General features: G+C 42.3%; 1 protein-coding gene across 2 annotated transcripts in view; it reads right to left on the reverse strand.

Moving 5' to 3' along the window:
- The window catches only part of AOAH (acyloxyacyl hydrolase), a 178,366-nt gene that overhangs the window by 33,501 nt on the left and 121,054 nt on the right, over window positions 1–23,811 (reverse strand). For both annotated transcript variants that reach the window (XM_060108349.1, XM_060108348.1), the window contains 3 exons: window positions 20,586–20,668; window positions 3,336–3,372; window positions 2,549–2,623 (listed from right to left, as the gene is read on the reverse strand). In XM_060108349.1, the coding sequence (XP_059964332.1) occupies window positions 2,549–2,623; window positions 3,336–3,372; window positions 20,586–20,668 (195 nt within the window). The remainder of the gene's footprint in view (window positions 1–2,548; window positions 2,624–3,335; window positions 3,373–20,585; window positions 20,669–23,811) is intronic.

Genomic DNA, 23,811 nt, shown 5'->3' on the forward strand with positions numbered 1-23,811 from the left:
TTTAATCACACTTCCAGTAATTACAATGTTTTTTTCAGGGATGTTGTAATCGGATATTGGGGAAGGTTTGTCTTCGCCCTTTATGACTTGAGATTCTTGAGGCCATTCCCATCTCTCATTGCTGCCCTTGCTACCCAAGCCTCCACTGCTGTAGCTCACTCATACTTGCCCTATTTCCAGGAATTTTTCTCCTTCTGTATCACTCACATTCTATAGCTTTTGAAGGCAATGATAGGAAAAGCCCAAAGAAGTTGGGTTAGCATAGGTCAGATTGAGTAGAGGTACAACAAGAAAGCTAGGTTTGTCTATTTTACCTTTCTTCTTGAATTCCTGATGCTAAAAGCTATCCTGCAATCATGACCTTCATTCATTTAACAAGTATTTATTATCTACGTTTGTTTAGAGAATTGAGAAAGAAGCACATAGCTGCATTATTTTAGTAAAAGCTAGCATCGTTGTAAAAAAAAAAAAAGAGAAAAGTCAAGCAAATATCCTAAAAGTTTTTTCAGGATGGACTTATGCAATTCGTGGCTGGCTTGAGGTTTTATGAAATCACTTTGCTCATTTGGGGTAATCTCCTCCACCTCGACATTCTGGCAGATGGGGAGGTATACTTGCCATCTGTCTTTATTTTTCTAACCCCTCCACAGGACGTTGCAAAGTAGGCACCACGGGGACATCCCACACTGCCAACTCCATTCTTTCACCCAAATGCTTGCTGCTTCTCTGCCTGGATCCCCGGCGGGGAGAGAGGCTGGCATGGGTCTCTGGCTGGTATCTGCCTGCCCTTTGGCTCCTTGGAAAAGGAAGAGCAGGACTGGGCTGGAGGGCCCTCTGTGTGTACAGCTTCTGCTGAAAAAGTGCAGTTTCAGGGATTTTGGGCTCTTGGACTAAAAGACTCTTTCTGAAGGTGTTTTTTATGCAGTATAACCAGCTTGTTCTCTGTCCCCTCCAGCGAGACAGGATCCAGAGGTTGGAGGGGCACTGGCTGATCTGACCATAGGTTTGTTCTGTTTTGTGATGGAACTGGGGGTTGAAGCTCATTGCTTCTCCTTCCATAAGCTCCTTGAAGTTAGGGACGGTGGCCTCTTTGCCATCATATCCCAGAGCCAGGCACACAGCTTGGCATTTCATAGGTTGTCAATACGTACGTTTAAAAGTGAATTCATAAAAGAAAGCAAATAAGGCAAGTGTGGACTGTAGAAAGAGTACAGAATTTAGTCAGAGAACCCAGACGGGCTCTCAGCTTTGCTGCTCAATAGCAGCAGAAGCAAGTTCCTTACCTAACCTTGCTGAACCTCAATTTCCTCATCTGTAAAATGGGACCAATCACATTTGCTTCTTACGGCTGCTCTGGGGATGACCTGATATAGAGACTGGTGTGGCTCTTGCCTTATGGAAGGTTTTGGGGGTGTTTACTATTTACTGGAGAGTTCCAGGTGGGTCATTACAGAGCCACCTTGGGTCCGCAGCATGTAGTCTTGGCAGACTTGGGGTTCTACGGACAGTGGTAAAGCAGTCTAGGGGCTGCCAAGGCAGGGCATATCAGTATCTCTGGATCGCAGTGTGGTATCTCCTGCCCTGAACTCACTTCACCGTTTAGGCCTACACCTCCTTCACCATAAGAGTTCTGGAGCTCTCATGGAGGTATCCATGAGGGCAAACACACATTCATAACATGGAACCATGTTTTTAACACAGGCTTAGAAATTTGGTGAGTGAAGTATGAGAAAGCAGAAGGTGGGCAGTGAACAGGGTGGCCTGCTTCTAGCACCTCTTGGGTTGGAGTCCAGCTCTGCCATCCGTCGATTAATTGGGCAAGTCATGTCACCTCTCTTGGCTTTGCTTTTCTGTTTTACTAAAATGATGGGTGGGTGGCGACTGGGGAGTTGTTTTAGATCTGATCTCACCTTTTTTTTTTTTTCTTTTTGGCCATGATCACAGGACAGATGGCATTCACATGTGCGGCATATTCTTAGGGGTATGCACAGACTTCGAGAAGCCTTCCAAAATGTTGTGGGGGACTGAAGGCATTCAACATTTTGCAATCACTACTGATATTAGCAGTTTAGCAAAACTACTTTCTTAAGATGGGCTATGGGCATAAATAGGATTGGCTGTGAATAATGCGCAGTTTCTTTGCAAAGTTCCAAGTCTATGCTGTCTCGACCATGTGGGTAGGTAAATCAGAATATGAGTGAGGAAGCTGTTCTTATGAGATAGCTGTGATTTTGCCTTATTTTATTTAAAAAGCCATGATTCTTAATCTTGGATTTTTGATTGGCACTAACATATTTCTTGTGGTATAACTCAGAGTTGATCGTGACACACTCCTTTGTTATGAATCAGAGCAAAGAATGAATGGGTCAGATATTCTTAAAGTCTTTCTGCTTTGCGGCTTGGTTTTGTTGATTTCACATGTGTCCTAGGACTTGCTAAGACAGGGAAATTCAGTTCCACAGCACACTACTGTAATGGAGTGGATCGAGTTGAGAGGACAGGGAAACTCAAAGTCAAAGAACTTTCCAAACCTTTCTCAGTAACTCACCTGTTGCAGACATCATTTCCAATCATGGCATATATGACAATGGCTGGTTGGTCCAACAGCTGGTTCCTAGACAAACTGAGAACCCATAGATGGAATCTGAATGTCAAACACTTGGAAGCCTAGCTGTGAATCTGTGTATGACCATCTTCTTGGTAACGTTTTGTTATTTTTCTTTCATTCCAGTATCACCATTCCCATTTCCCCTCTTCTTCTCTATAAATTTTAACCCACTTTTCCATTAGGAAAAGACCACATAAATGCACAGAACTAAAAGAGTAGATTGAAGTCTCCCGTAGGGGGACACACTACCATCTTTATAGCATGTTTCACAGAATTTGTCATGAATAAACACAGGTGAGTTATCTGAGTTACTTGTGTCCAGACGTGTAGGACATTATTACAGCTGTGGACCTGTGGTCAACTTTGAAAAATCAAGGGTTTATCAAGGTTTCTATTCTGGACACCCAAGGCCTTGCTTCTGAATTTTAAGTCCAACACAAGCACAAAATTGTTTTCTTGTTCATAAAGCAGGATTAAGAAGCAATACTTTGGCCAGACCTAAGTTTTACCCACTTTGTATGCATTTTTATGGACACATGGAAATTAATCACTTCCTATGGTCACTGGCTCAAGAAGTGACAACTTCCCAGTGTATGGAAACTGACTAACAAGTTATGGATGCTCAGTGTAAGTGGTTACTGGGTAACAACAGAGAGTTTTTATTCATTTTTCAAAATAGAAACCTAACTTAAAAACAACTTCTTATATCCCTCCCTCTTCCACTTACCTTTCTATAAATCTCTCCAGGCTTTGGGAAGATGCACCTTAAAATTAAGAAAATAATTAAAGTTAGTAATTTCAATTCAGCACCATTAGTATGAGAGTTTGATTGATTGACTGAAATCATGGAGGAAGCATCACTGTACACTCAAAGGTCATCCAAACCATCATGCCGATGGGAATGACTTCATCCTGCACTGCTCCTTAATGGGTCTTCTGTTTGCTTGGCATTATAATTAACATAATCCTAAAAGTTTTAGATTCACAGGTTTCAAGACATTTCCTAAGCATGAATGGGTACACTTTCTAGTAGATGTGAGAAAAAGGTATAAATCTATCAGCAAAGACAGAAACTACCCAAAGATTAAGGAATGAGTTGAGGGATGAGAGGTACAGTAAAAAAGGTTATTTGAGAACTGCCCATCTCCCTAAAAATCCCCATTTAATTGCCTGCCAGTATTCCTGCTCACTCCTGAGGCTCCTCCTGACTGGCTGGCCTGTGCAAGGTTTAGATTGTAAAGCTGAAATATTTCAGCTCCTGTAGTGACATGCATAACCATCCTACCCCCACCCTTGTTACCACCTGTCATGCATCTCCTATATGAAAATTATATTTATTGAATACTCATTTTATTATAGACACTCTGTTAAGCACTTACATTATTAGTTCATTTAGACCTTAGCACCACTGTATGAGGTAGGCATAGTAGTATTCCCATTTTATAGATGAGGAAACTGAAGCTCACTTAAAGTGACTTGCCCATAGGCACACAACTAATCATTCAGAGAGCTGCAATTCAAACTCAGTCCTTTCTGTGAGGCTGAGCTCTGGTTCCTTGTGTGACAGTGCTTCTCTAGACTGGGTGTCTAGAAAGGGTGAACCCAAATAGGTTTAGTGTTTCTTTGTCCCTTGGAAGACAGTCTGCAGCAATTAGTGAGTAATCCTCAGATGGGTGGTACAATTCAAGGGGCAAGGAAGATTTTCCTGTAACTTCCAGCTTTGGAAGCTTGGGGGGAAGGCCAGTGGGTGTTCCTGCAGATCCACATGGGAAAAAGGGCAGTGCACACCCATGAGGAGCATGCTGGCCCATGTCCCCTCAAAACCGTGTGACCATGCAGGGACTGCCTCCTTTTCCACATACTGCTAGATGCAAGCTGTATGGGCAGCACTGATGTTCTCTTGGCTGATTCAGGAATGTTAGTACGATAAATGAATATCGCTTTATTTCCCCTCTTATTGTGGTAAAATATACAACACATAAACGTAACCATTTTAACCCATTCTGAGTGTGCGATTCAGTGGCGTTAAGTATCAATACATTCATATTGTTGTGCAAACATCACCACTATCCATCTCCAGAATTTTTCTGTCATCCCAAATTGAAGCCCTGTATCCATTAGAGAATACCCCTCCCACAGCCTCTGACAGCACCATTCTGCTTTCTGTTGGTATAAATGTAACTATTCTGGGTACCTCATATAGGTGGAATCATACCATATTCGCCTTTTCGTGTCTGGCTTATTTCATTTAGCATAACGTTTTTTTGTTTGTTTGCTTTGTTTTGTTTTTTTGTGGTACGCGGGCCTCTCACTGTTGTGGCCTCTCCCGTTGTGGAGCACAGGCTCCGGACGCGCAGGCTCAGTGGCCATGGCTCACGGGCCCAGCTGCTCCGCGGCATGTGGGATCTTCCTGGACCAGGGCACAAACCCATGTCCCCTGCATCAGCATGCGGACTCTCAACCACTGCATCACCAGGGAAGCCCTAGCATAATGTTTTTAAAGTGCATCCACTTGCAGCATGTGTCAGAATTTCCTTCCTTTTAAAGACTGAATAATATTCCATTGTATGTACATACCACATTTTGTTTATCCATTCATCTGCTGAAGGGCATTTGGGTTGTTTCTACATTTTGCTATCGTGAATATGCTGCTATGAACATTGGTGTGCAAGTATCTGTTTGAGTCCCTACTTTTTAGGTAACTGAAATTGTTGGACCATATGGTAATGCTATGGTTAATTTTTTTTTAGGAATCATCACACTGTCTTTGTTTCCTTTTTGTAGTGAGGCGGGGTAGTATTAAATATGCACACAGACATACAAGTTAAGGGCAGTCATTTCATCTCAGCATGCATGCATTCATTCACCCTCTCCATTCATTTGTTGAGCACTTGCCATGTGCCTTGCACATAGTAGGGAATTAGCAGATGAGTTGGACACCGCCTCTATACCTGAGGATTAGCATCTGTGGGGTTAGACACATAACCGAGCACTGGTGAAAGGTTTAATGCAACCAAACCCAGAAAACTCAATGTGATTTGAGCCTATTATCTTGCCTCAGAGAAGGTGCCAGATTTCACAACACCGAGTCATAAACATAGAGACCCAAAGTATTTCTGGGTGTGAGATGGCTCCCTCTTGCTCCCAAGAGGGAAGAGAAGGAGGGCAGCCATTGGGAGCCTACGGTGGCTCACTCATCTCATCATCTGGGCCCTTCATCCAGTGCCAGTCCCAGGACTCTCATCTTCCCATTTTCAGTAAACTAATAAATCAGGAGGTGTTTAATTCTCACTCTGATTTTTCTCTTAATGAGAACTGAACACTAATGAAAGCTCAAGCCATGAGTGGGAAAAAAAATTAAAGGACCAGGTCAGGCCAATAGTTTTCCTCATTATCCAGAGTACAACTGGGCATGTGAGGTGCAGAGCACCCACAGAGCTTGAGGGAAATGGAAATGAAAACCTGTCATGGCGTGCCGCATGGGCAGCCCCTCCCTGGACCCACATCCCTACACCCCTCTGATGCTCAGGGCAAAGACGGCAGGCCAATGGCAACGGCTTGCGGTGGATTTAAAAGCAGCAATCACAAACAGCCACCCAAAAAGAGAGGAAGTGCCCACTCTTCCTTACCCAAATGTTTATTTTTTCTGGTGGGTGTTTACAACAGGAGCACAGAATTTTCTTTGCTCCAGAGTTGGGGCACCTTCCACGATTTCCATTTCCTTTTGGAAAGCTCAGTTTTATGAGATTATGTAATGAGTTTATGTAATTCCCATGTCACTTTCTTTTCTTAGTCCCCCTTTCCTGTTGTTCTGCTATCCCTTTGCCAGCCCCATCATCATTTGCTGTCTCTCTCCCTCCCAAGCTCTCTTTTCTGTCTCCTCCTGTGTAGAGACTTCCTCTCGGCTGCTGATTTTGTTACGGCTGCTGCTACTATTACAGAAAATACTTAATAAAGTAGTTGGAACAGGAAGATGTAAGCAGGAGAGAAAGATAGCTTCTAGCCTGTGGGATGAGACAAAACAAGGTGAGCATTTGAAGAACTGGTGCTACCCTTAAGAGGTCCATACCTGGTCTCTACAATAATAGTTCAGAGAAATGGAAAAGTTTTGACTCTGAAATAGGGACATTTAATTTATTTGTCAAGGTGGTACAATGGAGAATCTACCTGTCCCCAATTAAGAAAAGAATAGGGTCCTTATTGGCCACAAAAGTCTGAATTCTGGCTCATTCAGTCCCTTTTATTTATTTATTTATTATTTTTATTTTTTTTGTGGTTACGCGGGCCTCTCACTGTGGTGGCCTCTCCCGTTGCGGAGCACAGGCTCCGGACGCGCAGGCTTAGCGGTCATGGCTCACAGGCCTAGCCGCTCCGCGGCAAGTGGGATCTTCCTGGACCGGGGCACGAACCTGTGTCCCCTGCATCGGCAGGCAGACTCTCACCCACTGTGCCACCAGGGAAGCCCCTCATTCAGTCCCTTTTAAATAAGGCATAGTGTATTGCAAGTAAAGAAGGGTTTCCCATAATCTCAGCACTGGTTGTCTTTCATGAGTAAATTTCAGCTTACATTCCTACTGCTGGATAAGTGTTGACCACAGCAGCAAGTGCTTCATATTCTGGACATTCGAATCAATTGGTAAGACACTCTTAACGGTCTTCTAAATAAGCCTGTAATTTTTTGTTTATGTGCCTGGCCCAGAGTACGTGCTCAGTCTCAACTTCTTCATGGGGTATATTTAAGTATAAGTATAATAGTTCTTCTTAACTTAATTAATTCATTCAGCAACATTTATGGAGTACTTACTATGTGCCAGGCATTGTAATAGATGCTGGGGACACATCAGTCAATAGAAAAGATATGGTCCCTGTTTTTGTGAGGCTTAAGAGTTATTCATAAGTAATGAACATCAAGTGTTAGGGATTCTGAGAAGCCCTGAAGAAGTGGTATTAAGCTGAGCACTGAAAGAAAAGTAGGTGCTTCTTCTCTTGAAGTCCTAAGAGAAGAACTTGGCAATGAATTCCCAATAAAATATCTGATGCTTTCTAGACACGACTCAGAAACAAATCTCTAGTTGAATGCCATCTTTGTTATAACTCTCTGAATAGGACAGAGGCAGATCCAGGTTTTGGGTTCTGAAGATTATACAATTTGGAGGACCCTCTTTAAGGAAAAGAACACACAACACAAAAATGAGACCTGACACAAAGAGAAGCCAGAGTGCAAAGAGACGCAAGTCTTAATCCATTGTGGTTAAATATCTCAAGTTGGTAAATGTTACAAATCCATATGGTTACCAGGCAAGTGAGGGGCCCTCAGGCTTCAGCATCACTAACCTTATAACTTTGCCTCTTGGCACTCCGTAGACGTTGAGTGCAAAGTCTTGGAGCATCAGTGCTAGGTGGGACCTTTGAGAGTATGTGATCAGGTAGCCCACTTTACAGATGAGGCCCAGAGAGGGAAAGAGGCTTGCTCAAGGTCTAACAGCTAGCAATCAGCATCTCAGCTAGTAACCCATTTCACGTATCAATTACTAGACATTAGTAATGACTGAAACAGATTATTTTAGTTCTTAAATGAGAATATGTGAATTATAAGATCTAGTTCTTATATGAGAACCCGTAAAAAGGACTTCGAGGTGCATTTTGCAACCACTGCTATAAAATTTTTTATCAGATAGTTCCAACATCTGACATCTGTTAGTTTTCTTTTCCCCTGTGAGTTGAGATTTTTCTGGTTCCTTATATGCTGAGTAATTTTGGATTCTATCCTGGGCATCTTGGATATTATAAGACTCTGAGCCTTATACTTTTGTCTTATTAGGCAATCCACCCAGTTAGGTTCAGGTGGCAAGTTCTAACTAGCCTTCTGGGAGGTTATGATTTCAATGTCAGTTCCACTCTCAAAGCCTCTGTAGTGTTATTCTGATTTGTCTCATGTCTGTGCCACTGAGTGGCCATTCTGGGACCTGGGCAGTGGTCTATGTCCAAGTTGAGGTCTCAAAGTCTTTGGTATGCAATTAAGGATCAGATCTGTGCATGTGCAGCTCAAGAGGAAGCCCAGGAGTTCACACACAACTTTCTGGGGTTGCTTTCCCAAGCTCCTCCCTCTCTAGGAGCTCCCCGGTCCTTTCTAGTTCCCTGGGCTCCCCTCTTTGGTCCTTAAGCCCCAACTTCCTTTTCCCCACTCTCCTGTGCACGTCTCACAAATTAACTAGAGATGAGAGGACGGAGTGAGAAAATAAGCAATAGGGGATCTGCTCCACCCTCCAGGGAGCACAGCTCTTCTAACTGGAGAGACTGTTCCCCCACCCAGGATTCTAGACACCTCCTCACTGCTGCGCTGTCACTGCAAAGAGACCCCTTTCCCACTTCTAGAGTGAGAACTAGAGGGTTTCTTCTGATGCCATCTCTCCATGCCACTGTCCACTTCTGGGTTTGGGGCAGCACTGAGTCTAGGTTGGGAGATATCAGAGGACAACAAAATGCCAACTGCTGGTTTGGCTGTACTCCTTATTCTGGTTTGATTCTTCAGTCGGCTACTATTTTCTTTCCAGGGTCCTCCAATACCTTTTCCATATCGTCTGTCCAGGTTTTATAGCTGCATTCAGTGGGACGGACAGGGTGGAGTCTGCTTACTCCATTATACCCGGAACCAGGAACCAAATGCATTATAGAGAGTATAAATAGTTCATGAAAAATGTGGTGTCATACATTGACCTAAAATCAATCTAATAATGCCATTTAACTCTAATTAGATTTTAAATAATACAGATTTTGCTTATAAATTTAGGAAGCATTTTGAAGAGTGCGATTTGTATAATCCAGTTAAAAAATCAGCCATGAGAAACTTAAATTCCTTGTTTTCTCTAAAAATCTTTGCTTGCAATAAGCAGAAATATTCAGACTAATACACTGACCATCAGCTCAAAATAGTAGGTACTTAATAACTGTTTGTTGTGACAATTTCTGATGGTGTTTCTACTACCGAAAATGCTTTCAAATTCACAAGCGTGGTTCTGAATTTCTGTGACAAAATAGATAAATGATTCCCCCAAACATATATTTTTAAAAGAATATAACAGCCTTCCCAGAGCAGCTCTAATCTACCTCCTGGTCTCAAAACTTGACATAATTTCACAAGTAGCCTTCAACCATGCTGAACTTCTCTCTCCTTCTTCCCTAAAGATATTTTGCCCTTGGAGCATCAATGCACTGAGTCACCAACTCCCCATGGTTTCTGGATTGCTATTTTTTTCTGCAAGGCTCTCTGCTCAAATGTATCTTCTCTGAAGTTTTCCACTCCTTCTCCAGGCAGAGCTGTGTCTCTCATCTCCAGAGACCTCAACCTACCTCTATTTATTTTACAAGAACCATAATTTTTCCTTCTTTGTCTCTCTTTTCTGTTTACTTATGATCTCCTTGAAGGCAGGGACTTTGTCTTGTTCACCTTTCTGTTTCTAGGAGCTATTGCAATATTGGAGAGGAAAGAGAGGGAGTGGTGGGGCAAAATCAAATGGAAAATGAGAGGAAGGGAAGTAAAAGAGAAGACCAGAGGTAAAAGCCACCTCCCAAGATGCTTTGAAACTGACAAAACCCTGGCAAGTTCCTTTAAACTATCCACACAAGTAGCAGTGAGCTTTCCCTATGATGTCCTTTATCTCAAGTCCTAAACAAAAGGGATCGATTGAAAGGAGACCCCTTAGGACTTCAGGAGCCCTTGCCATTGACAATCACATACAAAAGTGTAAGATATTTGCTTCTGAATTTGTCCTCTTCAGGTGTGCTGATTCAAGAGGTACAGGATGAAAATCTTGATCTAACAGAAGAATAGAAAGCATACACTCTTCATATTATAATCATTGTCAGATGCCTTGCTCCTACTTGGATGAGTTGCATGGAACAAGCAGAAGCCAGGAAGGGCTGCATAAATAAGTCCTAAGAAATAGTCCCGTTGGAATCCGAATGTCTCCATTCTTTAATGATTCTTTGGAATTCCAGAAAGTATTAAAAATTGGAATGATGTCCTCTAATAAAAGGAGGGAAATGTGTCCCTCGGTATAAAATGTGTCACACTGAAATGTTTCTCTTTCAAAAGTTTCTATTATAATTAAACATTGTATCTTGGAGATATTTTTGGTCTTTGAGAGAGAGAACAAGTTTTGATGCCTGTAGCCCTGTAAGCATTTGCCTTTTAGATCAAGCATCTCAAAAATCGGTATTAAAGTCTTTCTTTGTTGTTGTAACCACACTGGATCATGGCTCCCAAACAAAAATGTCCTAGTTGTTTTGTTATAAGTAATTTCTGTTATCTCCTGTCAACATCTTGGGTTGAGACCAAATATTCTGCCCAGTGGTTGGGTTCATTAAATAATTACTGAGGGCCTATTTCTGTTTGGCAAAGGTGACTTCTTTGCTTCTTCTAATACTCTGTGCCTTTAGAAAAAATTGTCTTAACATTTTCATTTTGAAATGATTTCCAAAAAGTTGAAATAATTTCCAAAACTCAAAATAATTTACAAAAAGTTGCAAAAATAGAACAAAGGATTTGCACATACCCTTTCATCCAGATTCCTTAAATGTGAACATCTTTCATAATCATAGTGCAATGATCAAAATCAGGAAATTCACATTGGTACAATATGTTGTCTACACTAAAGACCTCATTCATATTTCACTATTGCCCCGTTAATGACCAGGGCCAGGATCCAATTCAGGATCACATGTGTTTAGTTTCATGTCTGTTTAGCCTCGTTTAATCTGGGCTGATTCCTTAGTCCTTCTTTGTCTCTCATGACCTTGACACTTTTGAAGGGTACTGGCCAATTATTTTATAGAATGTCTTCAATTTGGGTTTGTCTTGTGTTTCTTCATGATTTAATTCTGGTTATGACTGAATAGAGGCAAGAATACAGTAGCAGTTGCTCAGTTAGTTTAAGGAACAAAACATTTTTTCTTCCAATACAGAGATCTTACAGGGTGGGAGGTGTATAAAAATATAAGCCCTTGTATGTATAACTGAATTCAGCTAAGCCTGGATTAATACTCATTTGCAGTTTTTCTCTTCACCCTTCTTTTACTTTTTCCTTGCCTCTATCCCTTTCTGAGAGGACCACTTTTGATAAAGAAGGCTGACACAGAATGCTGGATCAAGGTATCTAATTCTGACATTCACCTGCCTCCAGGGCAGGTACTGGCTGTCCTAGACAGCAAGATAGTGGTTTTAGCAGCTAGAATCCAAAAGGGGGACAGTATGGCATGGTGGGGAGCAGGGACAGACATGCTCTGGTGTATCTGGTAGGAGATGGACACGAGTTTAAACTCTACCAAGCTAATGGACCTTGGGCAAGTTACTTAACTTTGCTGTGGGGTTTAAATGGGGATAGAGTGTGTAAAGTACTTAGCATAATGTCTGGCTTAGAGAATGTACTTTCTATGGACTGAATATTTGTTTCTCTCCAATCATACATTGAAATCTAATCCCCATAGTGATGGTATTTGGGGGTGGGGCTTTTGAGAGGTGATTAGATCGTGAAGATGTGCCCTTATAAGAAAAAATGCCGGGCCTCCCTGGTGGCGCAAGTGGTTGAGAGTCCGCCTGCCGATGCAGGGGATACGGGTTCGTGCCCCGGTCTGGGAGGATCCCATATGCCGCGGAGCGGCTGGGCCCGTGAGCCATGGCTGCTGAGCCTGCGCGTCCGGAGCCTGCGCGTCCGGAGCCTGTGCTCCGCAACGGGGGAGGCCACAACAGTGAGAGGCCCGCATACCGCAAAAAAAAAAAAAAAAAAATGCCGTTCTAAGAAGAAGCCAGAGAGCTGGCTCACTCTCCTTCTGCCATGCCGCCAGGGGCTGCAACGAGAAGTCAGCAGTTTGCAACCTGGAAGAAGGCTCTCATCAGAACCTGCCCATGCAGGCACCCTGAGCCTCCAGACCTGTGGGAAATAAATTTCCGTTTATAAATTACCCACTGTGGTACTTGGTTAAAGCAATCTGAACTAATTAAGCAGTACTTAGTATTAGCTAAAGTCTATAAAAGTAATAATAACAATAGCCACTTCAAACAACTCTCCAGCTGAATCTGTCCATCCTGCTAACAGATGCCTTAGAGGGCTGTGCCCTGACCAACGGTCCTTGGCAGTATTTCTTTCTTTTTTTTTTGAAGATGTTGGGGGTAGGAGTTTATTAACTTATTTATTTATTTTTGCTGTGTTGGGTCTTCGTTTCTGTGCCAGGGCTTTCTCGAGTTGTGGCGAGCGGGGGCCACTCTTCATCGCGGTGCGCGGGCCTCTCACTGTCGTGGCCTCTCTTGTTGTGGAGCACAGGCTCCAGACACACAGGCTCAGTAGTTGTGGCTCACGGGCCTAGTTGCTCCGCAGCATGTGGGATCGTCCCAGACCAGGGCTTGAACCCGTGTCCCCTGCATTAGCAGGCAGATTCTCAACCACTGCGCCACTAGGGAAGCCCCGTTGGCAGTATTTCTGAGAGAAACACGATTAGCTGCCTGGAGACTGGAAGGACATCAACCTGTTCCTTCTGGCTTGGAGTAAGGCCTGAAGAGTGGTGTCTCTGTGCCCAGGACAAGCTCCTTCGACAGTTCTTGTGCTTGTTGAGGAATCAAAATCCTCTCAGTCAGGCTTAAGAGCAAGAGGGATTTCTCCCCCGTGTCTACTCTTGTTAGAACACCTCCCAGAGGCAGCTTCTGTCCCTCTGCTGGACGCCCAGGCCCTGGTAAACTCTCAAGAGCTATTCCTCACTTTCGAACCCTCTGACCTGTTGTGCATCAAAGTCCTAGTTCACTTTCCCTTGAATAGTTGCTGACCATTAGACTTGGGACGGGGTTGAACTCTCAAATGGCCACAGGGACCAGGTAGCTAAGTCCATGTGCAAATGGAACAGAGTGGGAACCTTGGCCAAACACACAGCACATGATCCACCTGAAGGGGAGGCCACTACTCAGTGCCAGCCCATTGTTGCCAGGCAGGAGCATGGCTGTTTACCAGAACTGCTGATTTTCTAAGATAAATAGGAAATTGGATTTTTATGTAAAATCTCTTGATTATTAAACATCAGCAATAAACCACATTAAAAAAACAAAAAACTTAAACACGGAGTGAGTCTGAGGATTGCTAGTCTAAGACACTCTGATTTAGGATTTCAGAATCATAGAGCTTGGATGGACATTGATTATCCTGTTTAAGTCCTTTATTTCAGGGAAACTGAGGCTCAGAATGGGGAAGGGACTCACTGAGGTTATAGAACCAGCCATTGAGGGGTCAGGACTTGAACATGGTCTAGGCATGCATTAACGTTTAGTCTTTTTATCCTCTGTGTCTATCACAGCGACTGGTGCTCAAAAATAACTGTAGAATTAAGGAAGGCATGAAGGATCATTCTCATGAATCTGGGGCTCGCCTCTCCTGGTTTTTCACTGGAGAGCAACAAGAGAGAGTTGTATTATCGTGTGGGATATGAATAAGGTTGTTTTCTTTGCTCATGTGATTCACATGTGAATCTCATGTGATTCATCCCAGAGCAGCGATGTGTAGGAGAAACAGTCCAAGCGTCATGAGAAGGAGCCCTGAGCTGGACTCACAGTTGTCATGGACACGATGTGATGTCCCACATCATGTAGAAATCCCCTCTCCTCTGCCATCCCCTCCCTCACTCTGATTCTGCTCCAAGGCCTCCTCCTCAATTTGCCTTAGAAACTCTTCCCTCACCCCTTTGCTGCCCAGCTTTCTCTTCTCTTCACCCCACCCACTTAGACTTCCTAAGACTTTATCCTGTAGATGGTCTGAGTATGAATTCCACAGGCTGCCCTGAATTTTGCCCCTTTGTTTCTAGTTTCTCCTGGTCTGTCAGATTCTCTCCCATTCTTCAGATGGTTTAACAAAAGGCTAAACAAGGGAACGAGCAAGATGAAGTTTTTTGGGGGGTGTGAGGGATGGAGGGTGGGTAGAGAAGTTAAGAAGTTCAAGACTGAATTTGGTTTGTAGCAAAGGGATTGGGGTGAGGCTGGGTAGGTGAGGTTGCAAACACATGCACTTTCGCAAGTGTTAAAATTCTCCCTTTTTCATATCTATATACTTGCAGTTAGTCCCTTACTCCCCACTCTCCCACTAAGTGGGTGAGCATATGCGTGCACAGAGAGGGGTGACCTCTCACTGTATGGATGGGCCCCTCCAAGAAGACATGCTCTTCAGCACTTTTGACTTTCTGAAAACAAAACAACCCCAAACAGGTGTTGACACCAAGGTTTTGCTAAACTTGCAAAAATAAAATGAGGAAGGCTGCAAGTGAAAAAGACATTCTGTTTCAAGCCAGTAAAGTCCTGCTTGCAAACTGTAAAGAGATCCTTGGTGTGGCCTCTAAGACCATCAGAGTGCCCTCCTCTGCAGGCTGTGTGGCCATGGAGACTCAGGGCTGGGATTTGCTTGTTTCGTAAGCAGATGAGTCTTGTTTATTTTGGAAGTAGATGCCTTACGAATTTTTCTTTACTTTAAAATACATATTGATGTTGAATATCATGTTAACATTTGCTTTTCTTCTACCCTTTATTTTAGATGAAGCATAATCTTGTCACTCATGGTTTTTGCCTACCATGGAGGTATTCAGTTTGGCAAAAGATTACTGTGTGTGCTTTTCTTCTCTTCAAAGGTTAAATGTAACTCCTGAAAGTTATTTAGTTTAAAAAAAAGTGTGTCAGTGTGACAAGTCCCTACTATGTGCAGCAGAAGCTCAGCTCAGGGCTGGGAGTACAAATTCGGTTCCCATGCAGCTTGTCCTCACCATCAGACTGGGAAGCCAGACTTAAAGCAAATGACTCAGCTACAGGCAAGGAAAGGCAACAACAGAGGCAGGGACAGAGGGCTTATGTGAGGGCTGAATAAAAGCTAATACTGGGCTTCCCTGGTGGCGCAGTGGTTGAGAGTCCGCCTGCCGATGCAGGGGATATGGGTTCGTGCCCTGGTCCGGGAAGATCCCACATGTCGCGGAGCGGCTGGGCCCGTGAGCCACGGCCACTGAGCCTGCGCGTCCGGAGCCTGTGCTCCGCAATGGGAGAGGCCGCAGCAGTGAGAGGCCCGCGTACCGCAAAAAAAAAAAAAAAAAAGCTAATACTTATTGAGTCCTCTCTGAGCACAAGGCCTAAGGCCTGAGAACTTTGATGAGGTCCCAAAGATTGGAACGTGCAGCACGGGTATAGGAGGTGCTTTTGGGGTCCACTTTTGCTGTGTTGGCCTCCCCAGCTGAATATTGACTGGCGTCCACGCCTGAAGCTCTAGTCTCTGAGGGGTGATCATTGCTGGGGAGAAGATGACATCCCTCATCTGCTTCTGCTCCTTCCAACGTGTTCTAGAGCTTCCAGCTCAAGCAGCCAAGGCTTGTTCTCCAGCCCCTTCCACCCACAGCTTCCACCTCTTGCCTCACCCATCAGCAGGGGTCTTCCACTGCCCCACCCTCAGTTCTCACACTGTCCCCTTAACCCTGCCCTTGCCCATTGTCTCCTCCAGCCTCTCTAGGGGAGCCCCGAGCCTGCTCCCCAGGCTGCACCCGCCTCCCATTCCCCAGGGCTCCCTCTGCAGTCCCCTCATTTCTCCTCTAGCCTTCACCCCAGATCCCCTCTGTCAATCTTAGATCTGCCAGCTACCAGTTTCCATCACTGCCCACTCCTATCCCTAGCCCAGCTTCTTCCTCCCAGAGGAAGCCCCTTTCTTTCTGCCAGATTCTCCCGGTGGGGCTGGCAGCCCCTCCCCTATCCCCATTACCTTCCTGCTTGTTACTGTTCCCAGGGGCCAGGAAACTCAATGCTAGATGTCCCTCTTTCTGCCCTTGAACTCTGGAAGCCACAGGCCTTCCCAACATGGACATGTTTTGGTTTTTTTTTTGCGGTACACGGGCCTCTCACTGTTGTGGCCTCTCCCGTTGCGGAGCACAGGCTCCGGACGCGCAGGCTCAGCGGCCATGGCTCATGGGCCCAGCTGCTTCATGGCATGTGGGATCTTCCCGGACCGGGGCACGAACCCATGTCCCCTGCATCAGCAGGCAGACTCTCAACCACTGCACCACCAGGGAAGCCCTGGACATGTTTTTTTTTTTTTTAATTTATTTTTGATTTTTCAAATCTACTTGCTTCTTTAAACAAAAATTTATATTGAAAAAGTGACTGATTTTTTAAAACGCTGAGTAAATAACAGGACAGGTGGTGTGTGAAGTTAGCAAGAAAGATGGACGATCAGGAAGCACTGTATTTCCCCATTCAACCTTACCATGGCCCAGTGAAGTTCAAGTATGGACTGCTATCACCCCCATTTTGCAAAGGGAGCCCCATCTGGGTTTTGTGATGAATTCTTATGTCATGTGACATAGTTTAAGGAATTGGCTTTATTGGGGGAAAGGACAAACTTACAAGGCTGGGTTTGTCCCCTTAACCCCATCATCCCACTGAGTTTGGGTGCAGCCTTTCCCCCAGGAGGGTGGGGTGAAGAATCCCATTGGAGCTGGCTTGTTGCAACAGCAACAAAGAATGAGATGCCGGCGTCGCCTTGGGCAATTGTGCTCATCCAGCCATGATCCCCATTTTATAGATGTAGAAACGGACCAGAGAAATTTAACAATTTGTCCAAATCACACACCAATTCCAGGGCCTAAATTCAAAACCAGTCTGCTATTTTATACACAAAGAAAAAAGACTTTATGAAGTAACAAGGAGGGGAAGACCTCTGCTCTCTGTTCTCTGGGCTTCACCTTGTATCTCTGAGAAGTAAGGTGATATTCTGTGAGGACCCAGCCAACTCCCTGGTGTTTTGACCCTTTCCCCCTTCACCGCACTCCCTTCTGCTCCCCACCCAAGCCGTGTTGGCACGTTGGGAGCTGTAAGGGCTGCTGCAACCCATCTCCTTTGCTGATTGTAAAGAAGGCCTAGCAAGAAACTTCCTACGCTTAACCCTCCATGCCAGAGAATTAGTACCCAAATTAAAATGACTTCAACAGTTTACATTTTAAAATACCTTATAATCACTGGCAATGGTTCATGGTAGAGCTATCTATAGAAATTTTTGAGATCTTGTACATAAACCTCAAGAGGAAAATAGGAGCTGTTTCTTTAATTCTTATTACACAATTTTTAAGAAACACTTTCATATTCCATTCAACTCTTTCTTCCCTTTTTCCTCTTTCTCTCTCACTGGTTCTGAAAAATAAGTGTAGACATAAAAATGCAGGCTATAGAAAGCTGACTTTTTCTATATCTAATAAAAACCTTAGGGAGTAATTGAAACAATTTGGCACTGGCAGTCAGGTTACATGCTGCATAATATCAAAGGAAAAATCCATAGTGAGGAAAGCAGCAGCAAACAGGAAGATGTGCTGGAGAATAAAGCCAGGACATTAAATAATGAGTAACTATGAGAAACTTAAAAAAATTTTTTTTAAATTACATCCTTAGAAAAATAGTCAAGAAGCATCTTCAAAGAAGTTATACTAGACAAAGTGTACACTCTCTGTATTTCTAAGGATTTTGAATTTAAAGAAAAGAACAGAAATACTCCTCACTCCCAACTCCACCCCGGCATCTATTCATTAGATAAAAGTCTGACAGAAGCCATGGGTTTCAATCAAATTTTGACACACACATTTTTTCATGATTAGGCTATCCTCCCATCTCCTTTCTCCCTTTTTATCTCCACGATCTGAATTTTAAAGAAATGCTGTCAAGACAGTGTACCACAAAAGGAGAGATGTCTACTATAAATTGTACTGAGTACTTTTCAGAGAATTTTACTTTAGTCTTTTAGATTTTACAGAAGGTGGCTGCATTCATGTGGGAGCAAAGTGACGTTGAGATGACACGTCTGGGTCTTGTGAGAGAGAAATGCTGGTGTCACAGGCACACGGGGAGAGCGCAGCCTCCAGCCTGCATTTCTGGATGAATCCTATTCCTTATTCTGCACCCTAACATGGACTCTTGGCTGGGGACCTTGGGCAAGTTCTTTACTGTTCCTTCATTGTTTCCATCTAGATTTTTTTTGTTTGTTATTTCTATATAAAACCAACATCTGTGGAAAACAGAAATATTAAAAAAAATGAAAGCTATCACCCATAATTTATCAAACATAATGATTTTGGTGTATTTTCTACCAATTTTCTTATGTACATCTAGTTTTTTCTTTTCTTTTAAAAATATAGTAGAAATTAAATTATACTATCCAATTTTATATGCTAATTTTTCTTTTGGTGGTGTTTTGCCTTTCTAAATAAAAATATATGGACTTTTAGTCCTCATTTTCTAGAGCTGCATAATATTCCACATGGTGTTTTTCTGTTGTTTTTACAGTCTACACCGACAGAGAGCTTTTGACAGCACTGGGACTGTTTGAATATCTCATTAAAGGAGAAGAGAGAGAGCAACAAGGGGTCAGTATTCACTTTGCGTCTATGATGATTCTTAGCCAGGTTGCATGACAACTTTCCAATAAACCGGTGGTCATGTTCATACGCAGACAGACAAGGCTGATTTCTTTCTGTGGGTCAATCTCGGATCACAGACCAGTGACTGTATTATTGTTGTTGGTGTCTGAGTGGAGTGAGATAAGCTGGGTACAAATTCCAGCTCTGCAACTTTCTATTCTGTGATCTGGACAGGGCTCTTGGTTCTCTCTATGCCTCTGTTTTCTCAGCTGTAACAGTGTAGATATTATTACAAATTCCCAATTCTGAGAAACGTATTTTAATACATTTGATACTGGGTTGAGCGCTGCAATCAATGTGTACGTTGCCATTTTTCTTTCCTTTTTCCACCATTAACACTCTCCAGAGCTAATACAATCAATGATATCTTAGAATTGAAGTAATATATAATATGTAATATAATAAATACTTGTTTTATAGTTTGTTGAAAGGATTAGGTGAAATATTATACATAAATTGTTCTTAGCATTTGGTAAGAGATCAATAATCAGCTATTATATTATTAGTAACAAAAAAGCTATGTTGTCCTTAGAATAGAACATTTGTTCTGTGTAGAATATATATGACAAACAATACATTATTTGTAGGTCATATATTTAGATAAAACTTGTACTGCTTGGAAAATTCCTTAGTACTCTGTTGATTAGAGATGGCATAGGGATGGCAAATAGGTTTAACTTTATGTGCCAAGTCTAATCTGTTGATGATGATTGTCAGGTGTGCTGTGTTGTGAGAATCGCTGAAGCAGAATAGCAGACAAGAGTGCCAAGGTGGGTTAGTTAATATCTTCCCCAGACCTTGGAAGATGGAGTGGCAACACACAGACTAAGTGTTTGCCATCTCTGCATTATGTGTCACAAAACATTACTTGGCAGCTCATTAGGTACTAGTCAGGCCATGGTTTATCAATCAGGAGTTTCACCAAAATCTTGTGGACTGAATCTGGGTCCAAGGTGGGAGGTGAGAACCACACAGGTAAGAAACAAGCCCAGAAGACACAGATGTCTGGGAAACATGGGAAGCTGATGGAGACAATACCCTGAAAACACGTTCCTTTTTAAAATGGCTTTGGGGGATTTCAGCCACAAACTTTTAGCTATTTTTCTTAAAACTCCAACCCCAGTAGAAATGTGGGAGATTTTGCACCATAAGGGAGGGCAGAGTCTTGGCAATGACCTTGATTTTGCTCAGCCCCTGTTATGCAAATGCTCACTTAGGCCTTGCCTCCTGAGCCTTGATGCCCTGCACCTTGGCCTTTCTAGAGCTTTGCTCTTGGATGACTGAGGTGCCCCCGTGGTCTCTACCTTAACGGCATCTTGTCTTGTTCTCTTTTGCTATGGGTAAAAGGCTTTAAAAGGGCCCCTCTCTCAGAAAAGGAAATGGTATTGAAAAGGGGGACTGTTCATTTTATTCTATGTTCATTATTATCTAATCCCCTGCTTTTGTGGTGCTTACAAAATAAAACCAATCATTAAAGGCACATTGGTGAAAGTTTAAATGGAACACTACATACCATTTCTTGAAATGTTCTGGTAGTCCCTGTGATTGCAGCGGTTTCTTTTCCGTAAACGAAGGTAAATAGAGTTTTCTTTAACTCTGAAAGAAATATATATGTGTATATTTAATGACAGGACATTCACATGATGGAGTTAAAAGAAACATGGTTTTATTATGATTTTTTAAATGTGAAAATGAACTCAGAAAATCAAATCTCTGCAGGCACATTTTCTCTAAACTGTCAATACATTATTAGGAGTTTTTATAAGAAACAGTTCTACAAAATGGGTTGCACTGATGTGATAAGATCAAACTTTTTCTTCTTTTTATGAAGACTTCCAGTCATCCCTTTCTAACCTTTTAACCAAGAGCTGCTGTAAGTCTCTTGAGCAACTGGTCATCTTTACCAACTCGGTTATTTTGAACCTGACCATGTTCCCTTTCTTCTTTCGGTTGCCGTGAAACTGTGGCAGACACTCCTGTTGTCTTTCAGATCCATTTCTCCCCCTTCATCCATTTTATTAGAAGTTTCAGTAGGACATGTGTCTGCCCCGAATGATGACTGCTTTACTCAGCTTCCCTTGCAGCTAGGAGTGGCCACTTCACTAAATTCTGGACAATAAGATGGAAGGAGAAGTATCCAGTGACAGTTTCTGGGAATGTTTCTCAGGAAACAATTGGCAGGTGACCCTTGCTTAGTCCTTTTTCTCCATTCTGCTGCTCACAATAGGAATGCTGTCATCTTAGACTATGGGGATAAGTTCTACACTGAGAAAACAGAGGTGTGGGCTGGAAGGACCCTGGATCCCTGAGGACCAGTGGAGTTGACCTCCCATATCAGACTTGGACTGCACATGTGAGAGAAATAAACTCATCTGTCATCTTATTTAAACCACCCATATGTTGAGTTTCTCCGTTACTTATAGCTGAATCTAATACTAATGGACACAGATTTTAGAGACAAATTTTCACCCAGCATCAGGCTGTAACCGCACATATTTTAAGTCACTTTATTGGCTTCTCTTTGTCCCATCTTTCATTTTCTATCTTCTTTTGCCAAACTTTAATTTAACTTAAATGGAATTTAATGTTATTTTCTCTATACTTTTATAGGCTTCCTAAAATCCATTTTGAAACAAGACCAGGTATAAACTAATGAACAATAATTAAACTCAGATATATTTGATTATTCTCAAATGTATTTTATCTTCTCTTCATTATAATAAACTTCATATCTCACAACCTTACATAAATCATCACTTATTTTTAAGTGTTATGTAAGTCTCACTCATTGTATTATAGTGCTTGCCTACTGTCTAAAGTGCTTCAGGTTTGGGCACTTAGAATGCACCGTAAGTATTGTTCTTTCTGAAGTCTGAGGAAACTAATAATAATAGAAAAAAAACTTGTGGTTACCAAAGGGGAAAGGGGGAGGGAGGGATAAATTAGGAGTTTGGGATTAACATGTACATATTACTATATATAAAATAGATAACCAACAAGGACCTACTGTATAGCACATTCTTTTCTCTTATAAGTTATTTTGTAATAACTTATAAGGGAAAAGAATGTAATAAAGAAACTAATACAACACTGTAATCATCTATACTTCAATTAATCCCCCCTCCAAAAAGAAACTACTAGTAACATTTCTTAATAGAAGACCAAGATCTCTGAACAATATTTTAATTATGGAATTTTTGCTTTGTGGTAGAGTTTTGAGGTGAGTGATTTATTTTACTTTTTAAAATCAAAGCTACCCATGCGCATAGTTTTAAAAATCAAATTCATTTTACTTGAATAATGTTTATTGAGGCTTACTATGTTCCAGGCACTATTCAAGGCACCTGGGTCCTACTGGTAAATGAAAAAGACGAAGATCCCTGCCCCTGTGTCATTGACATTCTGGCAGGGAAAAAAACCCACTAAACATCATGAATAGGCAAATTATGGAGCATGCTAGGAGACAGTAAATGCTATGGAAAAAAGGGAGGCAGGGGAGCTAGGATTAGAGTGGTCAGAACAAGGCTTATTGAAAAGGTGGATGTGAGCAAAGACTTGAAGTGGTGAGCCTTACAGAACAAAATAGTTGAACTATTTTCGTCTATAAGGCTTGTAGTGATAAACAGCAAGCTCACACGCCCCATTCCTCCCCATTTCTCCATTCCCAGAGGCAATTAATTTCAACCTTATTTGACTGAGTCTTTTCGTATTTTCTTTCTTATCTCTAAATAACATACTTTCAAGGCTACTTCTTGATTTTTAGTCTTTGGCATTATCTATTCACTTCCCACTATCAAGAGGAGGATTTAGCTATTCACAACACATCTATGATTGTTTTTTCTTCTCTTCACAATGCTTTCATTTCCCTGGAGTTAATAGCTGCCTTTGTTTCTCTGTTTAATTTTCTTAAGTGTTTATCATCAATTCACCCTTAAATCTTTTTACAGTTGTTTGATCTCTTTTCCATATGCTCTGATATATCAGATAGTTTATTAATTTCATCTCCTTGTGGAAATCTCTCCTGGATCCTCTTGCCCTGCTTAATCAGGACTTGTTGCCCTCTCACTCTGCTGCAGAGCAGATATCCTGGGAGCCTTCTTCTTCATATCCTTGGGATTCTTTTCACCTCTTCCTGACTTGTTAGATATCCTATTTCCTGGAAGACCACATTTTTCTTATTTTTGATGGAGAGTACTTTTACATAACATTTGAAGGATGTGTGTGAAGTAACATTACTTTTTTTAGCATCTGAAAATGTTTTTATTTTTGACTTAGTGAGGTGTAGGGTGGTGAGGTATTGCTGGTGAGGTGTAGGGCAGGCCCAGAAACACAGCTTGCACCATAAATACAAACACAAATAAGGGTTAATAGGACTTGTTGGGGATGAACTTCAAGTAGAGAAGTAGCAGTGTTCACCTGGTTCCTGAACTCTCACTATCTCATAGAAAAGTGTCTTAGACAGGACATAGCTAGACTGGACACATATGGGACACCCTATATATTTTTAGGGAAAGCAGGTTCTGGTGTTTATAAGTCGCTATATAATAATAATAATAATAATAAATTTCAGGGATGGGTAACTGTTTTGTTAAAAAGGAGGAGTTCCAAACAGGATGAATCAGCTTCTCGTTGAGTACCAATAGGAAAGAGGAAATGGGTCTCCAGAATTATCAGTTTGCCTCTTGTTGACTGGTGTGGTAGATTTAAGAATAGCCTCATTATCTTTGACACCGCTACCC

Source organism: Mesoplodon densirostris, chromosome 9, assembly GCF_025265405.1.
Source record: "Mesoplodon densirostris isolate mMesDen1 chromosome 9, mMesDen1 primary haplotype, whole genome shotgun sequence".
Classification (NCBI taxonomy): domain Eukaryota; kingdom Metazoa; phylum Chordata; class Mammalia; order Artiodactyla; family Ziphiidae; genus Mesoplodon; species Mesoplodon densirostris.